The 12,456-nt window shown below is 43.9% G+C and overlaps 1 protein-coding gene across 1 annotated transcript in view; it reads right to left on the reverse strand.

Moving 5' to 3' along the window:
• Nucleotides 1-12,456, reverse strand: part of AFF2 (AF4/FMR2 family member 2) — an 877,713-nt gene that overhangs the window by 585,965 nt on the left and 279,292 nt on the right. The window contains exon 2 of the mRNA XM_033945510.1: nt 4,500-4,620. Within this exon, the coding sequence (XP_033801401.1) occupies nt 4,500-4,620 (121 nt within the window). The remainder of the gene's footprint in view (nt 1-4,499; nt 4,621-12,456) is intronic.

A 12,456-nucleotide genomic window follows, 5' to 3' on the forward strand; every position in this document is an offset into this window, starting at 1 on the left:
AGTCAAGAAGACAAACACAGGCCCTCTTTTACTAAAGTGCGCTAACCGATTATCGTGCGCTAATCGATTTAGCCTGCGCTAAACGCTAACGTGTGCATGCTAGTCTACGGATGTGTTAGCATTTAGCGTGCGATAATTTGATTAGAGCGCGATAATCAGTAAGCGCACCTTAGTAAAAGAGGGGGACAGTCTATTTTCTTCAGAAGTACACATTACAATATTCCATACCTATGAACAGTGGCATAGCAAGAGTAGGAGGTGGCTGAGGCGGTGGCGCCCTCCTCTCCACCCCACTCCTTTTCTATCACCCCTGTTCCTTCCATGCCCCCCCCAAAAGAACACTCACACCCTCCCTTTCCCACCCCGTACCTCTTTAAATCTTTGCCAGCACCAGCAGCTTCTCCAGCCTGCTGCTCGCACCAGCGTTGGCTTTCCCTCTGATGTCACTTCCTGGCCCCGCGAGCCAGAAGTGATCTACGAGGGAGCCAAGCTGGTGTGAGCAGCAGGCCGGAAAAGTTGCTCGAGCTGGCAAAGATTTAAAGAGGTACGGGAGGGGGGAAGAGAGGACGCGAGTGTGGCATGGGGAGGCAGAGAGGTGCCGGTGCCCCCACCAAGACGGCGCCTGGGGGCGATCCGCACCCTGCCTTCCCCCTTACTAAGCCACTGCCTATGAAGCCGCCACTTCTATATTAACCTTCCTATCTTACTATGATCTCTTCCCAACATTCTACGCCTATGAGGCTTCCTAATTCTACTGTATATTAACTAATATCATATCTATAAACACTGGCTAGATTCACTAAGGGCACTGATTGGATCTGATCTGTGAGGGATCTGATCCGTGTCCGGGGGGTTGATTCATGAATTGCCCTCATGCCAAATGCCAGGATGGCTCTGTAGTGCTCTTTAGCAATCCCGACACACGCACAGACTTTCTGCAGATGGTCTGCACATGCGTCTAAGAGCAGCAACTTTTTTTTTAGACTAGCCCAGCAAGCCCGTGGTTTTAACCCGCTTTAAACTCATGGGTTAAAACCACGGGCTTGCACGGCGGGGGAAAGCCAAGGCAAGGAGGAGAGCAGATTCAGGGCAGAAAGTCGGGGCAAGGAGCAGGAGAGCAGATTGGGGGAGTCGGGGCAAGGAGCAGGAGAGCAGATTCGGGGCAGAGAGTTGGGGCAAGGAGCAAGAGAGCAGATTGGGGGAGTCGGGGCAAGGAGCAGGAGAGCAGATTCGGGGCAGAGAGTCAGGGCAAGGAGCAGGAGAGTAGATTTGGGGAAGACAGTTGGGGCAAGGAGCAGATTCGGGGCAGAGCAAGGCGGCAGGAGAAAATCACGGCATCATCCTAGACCCGCAAGTACTGCGGTTATGCAGTCAGCTATATCTCTTAAGGTAGCATTAACTGCTTTAAATTACCTGCCACATTATCAGTTAACCAGCAGTTCCAGTCTTTGCATTATCTGTAAGGTACAGCCCCCATCCCTTCCATGCTCCCTAATAGCAATTTCTATGTTAGGTGGCAATCAGCGCATACTAACACTTAACGTGATGTGAATCATTTGTGATAGTTTTAGGTGCACCAGTGTGTAGGTTTTCTGTTGTGGTCTGTTGTGTGAATCCTGTGTGATACAACCATTAAATGGTGTAACTCTTGATGCAGGCAACATTGCCAAAACACGGCCATGTTGAGTCCTATCTTTTGTGCCACATACATATATGTTGTTAGAACTTTTTTAAACGGACATTGTATAAATATTAAAAATATTTTCACAGTATTTGTTTCTTTTGCTCCTTTGTTTGCACCATCCTCATTTTTCCGACCCCTATTCAGCAGGCCTAACCGATCCAGAGAGAAGCTGAATATTGCCATCCCAGATATTTTTTAGGGATGCTCTCACTCTGGCTTTATCTCATCCCATAATAATGTAGATAATTTGGGGCCTTTTAAATTGCTAAACAACCCAATACTGGCCTCAATCTATAACTTGTGCATACGTATGTCAGAGGTAGGTACTTGGGACCTGGGCTGGCCACTGTTGGAAAGAGGATGCTGAGCTTGATAGATCTTCGGTCTATCCCAGTATGGCAGCTCTTATGTTCTTATGTGAGCCAAGTATAGGACAATCAAGTTATTGTGACATCACTAATGAGTTTGGCTCTTAGGCATTGGTGGAATGAGGCATTATGACATCACATTCTCAGCTCTGGAATGTTGCTACTCTTTGGGCTTCTGCCTGGTAGTTGGGACCAATATGGCAATTCTTATCCTCTTAATTATGCATGCAAATGCCAAGAACTATTCTATAAGACATGTGCCAAACTCACTTAGCAGATATGTGAAGGGGGGATACAGTACATGAGGGCAGAGAATGGTCAAGCTTTGGTCGTATCTCTAAGCGTCAGTTGCACAGGTTGTATGGTGCCCTTAGAGCATCCCAGCCATTTACCAATCGTAACTGGACATGATAAATTCAGGAAACAACGTAACTTTGTGCTAGGATTCTGTAGCAGCTTAGGTACACCGAAGTGCCATTACAGAGCTGGTGCTAAGTGCATCCCATGTGTTGGCGCCTACATCTTGGTATCAAACTATAGAATTGCCCCTATCCGTACAACTTTCCAAAATCTATGGATTAGCTAATTATGCCAGCTGCCAGCAAACACATATTACCCCATTATCTATTTGCATTGGCTCCTTATTACCTATCAAATTTGGCTTAAAATTCTCACCTTGACTCATAAAATTTTATTATAATTATTATTATTTTTATTATTCAGACTAACCTTTGTGCTTATCGTTCTTGATTACACCTTACACACTAACGCGTTCTCTACGTTCCATTGATTCCAACAGGTTAGTCCTGCCTTATGCAAAATTTGCCTCATAAGAATCTACTCATAATCGGGCAATTTTCTTTCTGTCCCGAAGATATGAAATGATCTACCCCCAAAGATTCTTGGTGAAACGTCTTTCCCTAAGTTTAAAACTCTTTTGAAAACTTTACTTTGCCAGTTTCAGCAGAGCATCTTTAGGTAGTTGACTGAGGGGGAAATTCTATCAAAGAAGCCTAAAGTTAAGCCACTAACTTAGGCCCTCTTTTTTTTAAAGCCGCAATAGAGGTTTCCACTGCAGCCCAGAATTCTATGAGCGTCGGAACATTTAGCACCCCGGGCCGTGGTAGAAACCTCTACCGCAGCTTTGTAAAAGGGGAGCTTAATTTCTAAATTGGCTTCAATTATGAGCTTTAAAAAAAGTTCATAATTTAAAATAATAAAAATGAATTGGTCTGTAGGGGCCCATCTTCTTAGGCGCGATTCTACAGAAGATAGGCGCCTATCGAATGGCACCTCAAGGCACCTAACTCTAAAATAGGTATGTTTAAGGGCAGAGAAGGAACTGGGCACCGCTAGGCGTGATTCTCTAGAGCTTAGGCGCTTTTAATATAGGCCTTTAAAACCCTGGCCTATATTACAGGCCCGTAAGTTTTAAGTTAGGCGTGATTCTGTAATATTACGTGTGATTGACAAGAGACAGGCGTCTATATTAGAGGCACCCATCTTTTTAGACGCCATTTACAGAATTTCCCCCAGAGTGGCCGGATAGCACGGCAGAAATGTTACTAACATACCTCCTCCTTTACAAAGCTGCATTAGCGTTTTCAGCGCCGGCCGCTGTGGTAATAGCTCGGACACTCGTAGGAATTCTATGAACATTAAAGCTGTTACCGCAGCGGCCAGCGCTAAGAACGCTAGTGCGGGCTTTGTAAAGGAGGAGGATAATTTGTTATGACTATACTCGTATATATATTTTTTCTACTTTCCTATCTAATAAAAGGAGTGTCTTATATCTCTCTGTTTTAAATATTTAATATAAATACCCTCCTAGATAGCCACTGGCAGTATAGGTGGTATAAAAAGTTTTAATAAATAAATGAAATATAATTAGCTTTGAATATTGGCCTATTTACATTACCACTTTTCGTAATAGATATATTTATGATTTTGATTTCAACAAGGATTGCATCATGCATTTCAATGATCTCGTATACACAAACTTGCTTGCAGTTTGCTTCCTACTAATTTTAGGTTAGCTTTTAACAATAATTCAGTTATTGCCTTTTTTAAGGTCACTGGATGAATGGAAAGGCTGTGTGTTTGCACATTGATGAATTTGTCCAGGATACCATGCTAGACACCTCAGGCAGCAAATATCCTCCAGGGGAGAATCCTCGGCGAGGAAAATTTTCGGCAGCATGATTCCACACAGACACCAGTGTCTTTGACACACTGGGTTCATTCACTAAAGAATAACAAGATTCTCCCCAAGGGCTTCACCGTGAGACCACATGGTCTGATCCAAAGCTATCAACTCATTTGTGAAATAGGCTCCGATGGAAATGAGTCAACCATTTACGTGCCCGACTTATAAAGGAATACATTAAATATTAACTCGGTGAAAATCTGCTCTTTACTAATGAAGAAAGTGTAAGCTGCAAAATTACTTTGTAGGGTTCTCCAAAGAGATTAAAGCCTGAAGCAAACAGATCATCCTCTTGTTGAACTTCTTGATTTCTTCGCTCCCATTCTTTCCTTTTAAGTGCACTTCGGTCCTGTTCATAGTGGCTGAAAGAAAAGAAAAGAAAAAAACAAAGGGCAAATGTTTAATCATTTCAAGCCAGTTAAGGGCCAATTCAGTAAGCTTTTCCCCTCTTGTTGTTAAAACAGAAAAAGGCACATGAAATTCTGAGAGACATTTTTGGATAAAAATTATTTGGCAACAGTAACCATATTCAATCGTAGAAACTTTGATTTACAGGCCCTACACATCTTGAAGAAAATAAAACTCCTTTTACTGGGGTTTTAGACATTTGGTGGCTCCACCTCCAAGCTGGCCAATACACTTTCAGTCTCATTGTAAAATAACCAAACTTTATTATTATCCGTGTCCTTAGATGCAAAGTTACTCTTCTAGTGTTGCCAACGAATGGAACAGGGGATAGGAAAACTGCACCCTGATGTCACCACAAAGTAAGTGTAAGATGCCAAAAACAATAGCTTATATTCTCAGTCATCCCACTGTCATGCTTACATATATCCATAACATTGTAATGTAGATTAAATTGTGTGCCTGCTGGGTCAGATAGAGAAAATACCTAAGAATACCTGATTACTATTCAATGAATTGCAAACCACTTTGTGTGAATCTCTTCATGAAAAGACAGTTAATAAAAATCTAAAATAATAAGCATCCATGACCAGTTATGGCCGCCTACACTATAGGAAGTACATGGAAAATTGGATAATTACATAAAGAACATATATCTTTAATCTCTGATTGCAAACAAGTTGCATTTTTTAAAAAAAATAAGGGGGTTCTGGAAAGCTCATGAATATGTAAAAGAATGAAAGCTGTGTCCTTTGTAATGGCGTAGCAAGGGTGAGAGGTGCAGCCGGCGCGGTGTCGCCCCTCCCCCACCCTCATCTCTGCCCCCCACTCCTTCCCCGATCCCCCTTTCGCGCACCCACCCCACTTCCCTTCCCCCTCTCGTCGTTCACCGCCGCGAGCAACAAGAGCTTCAACTTGCCCCTGGTGACCCCCGTCGGCTCTCCCTCTGACATCACTTCCTATGCGCAGCCCCGCCCCCGAAGTAACGCCGGCGGGAGAAACGGCCCCGCCCGAGGTGCACGTCGAAGGTGTTGCTCACGGCGGTGAACATCTAGAGGCGTGGGAGAAGGGAAGCGGGGTGGGGAGGAGAAGGGGTGCCTGTGCCCCCCACCCTCCTTATCACACCACTGGTCCTTTGCATCAAATATGTCCCTATTTTGTACTTTTTCTGCAACTGTATCAGAAATCAAGGAAGACTATCACCATCTCAAACAATACATGTCTGCTTCGAACAGCTGTTAAGTCTTTGTTCTTCACGCCAAACCACACACTGCACAATACAGAACTAAGCATGTGAAGGGTGTCGGAGAGGAGGCGAGGGACTGTGGATTTTGAAGACCTGCCATCTTAATACGACATCTCAGCTATACTCAAGCTAACATCCCATTGAACAACTAACCTACCTTCTGGCAGCTCAATGGCACGTTTTGGGGTTTGTTTGTTTTTCCTCCTATCATGTATAGTACAGTTCTAGTGCTTATCCTACGAGATAAGAGTTAAGAATGTCAACCATAAAGAACTCAACACAAAGTAGCCCCTTCAAATGCACAATGGCACTAAACATCCTCAAGTCTTGGTGTTTTTCAGTAGAAGCTCTGATGAAATAGGACGGCCGCCTGCTTTGATACGACCCGTACGTCTAACATGAGTCCTTTTTTTTCTCATAAAACAGCCGAGTAGAAAGTCACATCGTACCTTCTGCTCTTCTTTATCTTGAGAGCCCTTGACTGAAATCCTTTATCCCGGAGTGTTGAAAGGATGAGTTCCCTTTGCTACTGCTGTGGTCACACACAGGGACTCTGTTGTGCGATTTTCTTTATTTCCTGTCTGAGAGGCTGATGGAGAACGATAGTGCGGGTGGCAGAGCGCGGTTCGCGCAGTGTCTGCAGACAGGTTTCAGGGGCGCCTGATGCGGAAAAAAGGGTTCGGCGCAGAAGCAAAAGTCCTGCACTAAAGCTCACGTTACACATTGGTGCCCAGCACATTCAAATAAACGGCAAGGAGGGGATTAGTTATTCCACCCTAGTACAGAGAGCTACACAGAAGACTTTAAGGTGATCACACCTGGTCTGAAGAGGTGTAGAAGGGTTAGCTCATTCTGCGAAGAGGCAATGCCCATTTCTTCTTTTCTGCTGAGAATATAACAGTACCCACAACCTTTTAAGACAGATGAGAGGTGGCAGTTCTATGCACACGTCCAAGCCGGCGTAAATTGTACTTGTGTATATGCCGGAATGTTGTTCTGCGGATATAGGTCGGCAGAGCAAACATTTTGGCCCTGATTTTATAAATGGTGTCTACAAAACAAAGGCGCCGAGAAACACAGCGCGTAGCGCATGCCAACCTTAAGTTAGGCGCTGTTTATAGAATCATGGCTTGCGGCGCCAAACGTGAACTTAGGCGCAGGTAAGCGTCCGAACCTTAGGCACACTCTATTTATGTCAAGGTTTTCTTGGCCTGTTAGGCACCTACACGCAAAACACGCCCACGATATGCCCATCATCCTCCTCTAACCACACCTACTTTCCGGTAGGCACCTTGGACCAGGTCACCTGAGAGTAACCCAAGCAAGATGTCAAGTCATGTCCACATGAGGCCACTCCGAGTACCTGCCAGACTGTCACGACAAGCTCACAGATCGCAGGTGGCTTTCTGCCGAAGAAAACCCAAAGCGCTTTTGAGTTTGCAAATCAAATCCCGTTCCTCCTTTGAAAGAAAAATAGGCCGTCAACACCCTGAAGGAATTAAAGAAGAGACGCAAGCTTCAACTTTTGCCGGCAATGCCTCATGCGACAGGCATTGAGGGACATTTATGTACTTCCAAATCATATTTGATTTGTTACGAGGCTTTTGGCTGTATTTTGCATCATTTAATTAGCTACCAAATTCCAGATGACAATTTGAGTAGCAGATTGGAGATGCACACTGATGTTATCTGTTGCAAGCAAATTTGCTTGCTAATTTTTTTTTTTTTTATGCATCTAATAAGGAACAGTTAATTCTCATATCTCTATTGAGAGTGAGCAGAGTCTCCGTAGAGCTTAACTGCACTTGGAAGATAACCAAAATATCCACACCTTTTTCTTTTTCAGCTCAGCTTGATGCTGGACTGAAGGCTTCATATGGAGAGACATAATGAGGAGTACAAAGTCACTGAAATCACAGTTACTAATTTGAACCATCAGCTAATTAAAACCTCAGCTATGTATTTAGCTGCTTGCTATAGCTGCTGCGATTTAGAATTATGAGGACCTCTTTATCTACTCAATTGCAGTTCTTAAGATTCAGGAGAGACGTTTGAAACTTAAGAAATATAAAATCCCTCTCCTGATTATGGGACGCTTCTTCAGACCTTTATCTATTTTATTTATTTTAAAAAATAAACCAAGAATTAATGAACACTGAAATCTCAGTGAGTCTTAGCTGGTGGATGATGTTCCATCTACATGTAGCAAAGTTTAAACATTAAAGAGCTCACAAAGTAAACTCAGCATAATCAGTATAACCGTGCAGAGTCATGTTCAATCCAATTAGAAACGGTCCTCGCCAATGATTCGCAGCGTATCCCATTCTCATCTTTTACCTGAAAGTTGTCATGACTGCAGCCAGCTTTGAGAAGAATGTTTATTCAAGTCTCGACCAGGTTTGGACAAACCCTTGAAAACTAGCCATGCCAAAAATCCATACTCATTGATTTTAGAACATTAGACATTCTCATTTCTTGTGACTCTTTTCTTGCAGAAATTGATAATTACAGCTCGCAGGAATGCCCAATAAACTTGAGGTATATTAAAAAAGACATTTCATGGTTGCTCAGCACCACAGCTGAGACTGTTCCTGTTACAGAACAAGGAAAACAAGATCAGTGGCGTAGTAAGGGTACGAGGCGTCCGAGACGGTGGTGCCCTCCTCTCCGCATCCCTATTCCTTCTGCACCCCCTCGCTCCTTCCCATCCACCCCATTCCATATATGTGCTCTCCCTCCTCCCCCCATACCTCTTAATGTTTGCCAGCATGCACCTTGTGCCAGTGCTGGATTTCCCTCTGATGTCACTTCCTGGCCTGATTCAGAGGGGAACCAGGTTGGCGCAAGCAACAGGCAGAAGTTGTTCGCGCTAGCAAGATAATACGGAGGTATGGGGTGGGAGGGAGGGAAGGTGCGAGGGTGGCGTGGGGTGGAGAGGTGCCAATGCCCTCACCCACCTGGCACCTGGGGCGGTCCGCACTATGCCACTAGATGAGAAACAGGAGTAGGGTTACCAGGTTTTCCGTTTGGGAAATCAAGACCCCTAGGCCAGCCCAGATCCTAGCCCGCTGTCTGCTCTCATCGGGCAAGAGGGCATCCGTGCATGCACAGATGCAACGCGATAATATCAGAAGCAATGCGCGCGTGCACATGACATGATTTCTTCCAAGCTTTTCAAAACCCAGAAAAAGTGCCGGGTTTTGAAAAGCCGTCCAGACCCCCCGGACATGTCCTCAAAAAGAGAACATAGCCGGGGAAATCCGGACTTCTGGTTACCTTAGATAGAAGTGAATGTATAACTGCCAGGTGGTGTCTTTGTAGCTTCCTTCAGCATCTCAGTTTTGGGACATACAGTATGTTTTGCATATAATATCTATGTTCGTGACTGATGACTGAATTTGAGCTTATACATATTAGGCAATGGCACCTTAACTTAAAATTCTATCTTTTCAGGTGGAACTGTTTATCTTCGTAATATTTCATAAAGGCAACCTAGGTGATATCATAAAATAGGTGTAAATGTGTTCATATATTCTGTATATCTACCCAAATATTTTTAAATGCTGTATCCCCTAGATTCTATACATGGTACTCAAATTTGGGCACACTGCCAAGATGTGCACGCAAATTAATTGGTTAATTAGCTTGTTACCATCAATAATTAGGTATCAACAACCAATTACTGATGTTAATTGGTACTCGTTAAAATCTGCACGCTTATCGGGCTACTTGCTATTCAATAAGGCAGTGTCTTGCAAACTCTTCCAAGCCACAGCGTGCTAAACTTGGGGCCGCGGCTGGAAGGTCTCCGCGCATATGCGGCCGTCAATGTGCTGACATGACGTGCGTGTGTGATGTCATCACGTTGACATACGTGCATACGTGAGACCCACCAGACGGGTCCCTGAGCTTGTTAACCCTGAAATTACTATGCGTGTGGAGAAGCGCACAGAGCAGGAGAGGTACTGGGGAGGAGGAGAAGTGCTGGCTGGCTCACACGGCACATCCGCAACCTCAGCACGGCACACAGTTTGCATGTTATACACTGCCATAAGGCATGATGCCTAACTCTACTAGTGTGCGACTCAAAAGGAGTCATGATCATAGGCATGTTCCAAAAAGTTGTTCCAAAAAGTTGTGTGCATAATAATTAGAATACCGCCTCAGCGTTAAAGGTCTTGGCAGCCATTTTGACAGCAAATATAGCAAGGACAGAAGTGACTAGGCATTACTTCTGCCCAGTTTAGTCCACTAGACCACCAGGGTGTAAGGTAGACCTGGAGGGGGTGGACTCTGTCTTGTCAAGGGGGGGGGGGAGGGGGAAAGAAGGCTCTATCTTGTTGTGGGGTGAGGAAGCGGGTGCTGTCCAGGCTGGGACTTTGCCATTTTCAGTTTCAGTCTCGGCCATAACTTAGTGGCAAATTTCGGCTGCAGAGTCAGGTTCGGACAAAATAAAAGAAGCCTTGTTTTGGTTGACCTCTAATAGAAAATGCTTTAATTACCCTCTAAGGTAGGGGCATCACAAATATTGTCTATAGGCTGTTTATGGCCCAAACAGCCTCGTCAGTCAGCCTGTGAGTGTGTTAAAAAATTGCAGGAAGCACTTCCTGTGGGCAGGTCTTGCAGTGCACAAGGAAGCACCACCCCTGGATTTTTAATAAGCTTCTGGTGTTGGTGTAAAGCAGCAACGGATTAGGAGAGCAAATTATTTTATTATGTGTGTTAAATCGCAGCTTGAGCCTCAGGACCTCAGGATGACAGAAGTGCTCAGTGGAGCATCAGCTGGACCGAGACTTAGCCTTGTGTCTGGCTCAGTTTATAGAGCAGAAGCGGGGAAACTTCCAGTTCTCCAGTGGTGCAAAACGATCAGGTTTTCAGGATTTCCATGCATGCTACCTCAGTCACATGCAAATCTCTCTCCTGCAAATCATTAGGGACATTTTGAAAACCTGATCAGTTTGCTGCTCACAAGGACCAGAGGTTCCCCGCTCCAGTTAGAAAAAGTTCTTGAAAAAAGGGTGACCAAGATGAAAAAGGGGCTAGGGTTATACAGCTTGAAAAGAGGTGGCTCAGCCTTCCACACAGAATTCAAAATCTAATGCAGGCTAGAATTATCTCTAGTGTCTCAGAGCCTTAATAAAATGTTAGTAAAGGCTGGTATTGGCATTGTTAATCCACTTTATTTTCACTGTTTATGATGCTATGGATATGTGTAACATTATTACGATGATACCTAAACCAATTTGGGTTTTCACTCCTAGAGTTTTATTGCGGAGCTAATGCAGAAGATTAATTCAGGTTTAGATAGCCAGAGCTAATACATTTCTTAAGGCCTGATGGGATCATTATCCCCGTATTTATTTTGCAAATATTGCCAGAGTGATATTTTAAGACCATTTACTCCCTCTCCTTTTTATAACGTTAATAGGCATTTGTTACAGCCACTTGATGGTAGGAATGCCGCCAAGTATCTCAAGCCACAATTGAAAGCCAAGATAAATTAAACAGACTTCTTCCTTAAAATGTTATACACTACCTAAACACTACATTAATTGAGCGTACTAAGGTGAATAATTCACATGACAATGTGAGAGAAACCAGCACTAAAAATATTTCTCTCTTAGCCGATGTCTTCGTGAAATATAAAGCTACACATTTAATTCACCCCAGAGACAACTGCCGTGTTCTGACTCGGTCCTCGGGGGTCCCGCTGATGTTTACAAACTGCTCTGACTGCGTTCCGGCTCTTTATGACATCAGCAAAGCCTCGAGTGAGTTACTGCCTTCCACTCAGCTTCTGTATTTATCACACAGATCACAGCTCAAAGAAATGGGAATAAGATATGGCACCCCACCAATAATTTTCTCTCAGATGAAGGCAAATGAGCCTTGAGACAAACAATGATCTTCTTTCTATGGCTTCTGTTGATTTCCTGTCCTTTTAGCTTGACAACTTGCCTTCAGCGGAGGTACCTGCACTGAACAGAAGGAAGCTAAATACTTTCCAAATATTTATCTGGAAATTTGTTATTTATCTGTTATTTTTGATACAAGGCAAAGTGGTTTATGATTAAAACTATAAAACCGGATGAATTAAGGAAGCGCACCATCAGACATGAGGAGAATACATTCAAATGCTAGTATCAAGAACATACCCCCCCCCTTTCACAAAGGTGCGCTATGCTTTTTAGTGCACGCTACATATTAGTGCTCGTTAAACACGTGTAAACGCTAACGTGTGCATGTTATCCTATGGACTCGTTAGCGGTTAGCGTAAGCATTGATTTAGCGTGCGCTAAATGACCGCTAAAATGCTTAGCGCGCCCTTGTAAAAGAGGGCCATAGTGTCTGATCCAAATTATGAATCGAGAACACAGTTTCTGATCCAAAATATGAATCATTCAAATTTACTAGAAGGGACAATCACAATTGTCATGCAAGTTTCCCACTGAGGGCTCTGGTGGTCCTCCGAAAGCAACAGTAAAACGTGTGTTTTTAAAGCCAATATTTAGCTACCTATTTATTAAAGCGCGGTGAAGTTTTGCAG

This window comes from Geotrypetes seraphini, chromosome 5 (assembly GCF_902459505.1).
Source record: "Geotrypetes seraphini chromosome 5, aGeoSer1.1, whole genome shotgun sequence".
Lineage (NCBI taxonomy): Eukaryota > Metazoa > Chordata > Amphibia > Gymnophiona > Dermophiidae > Geotrypetes > Geotrypetes seraphini.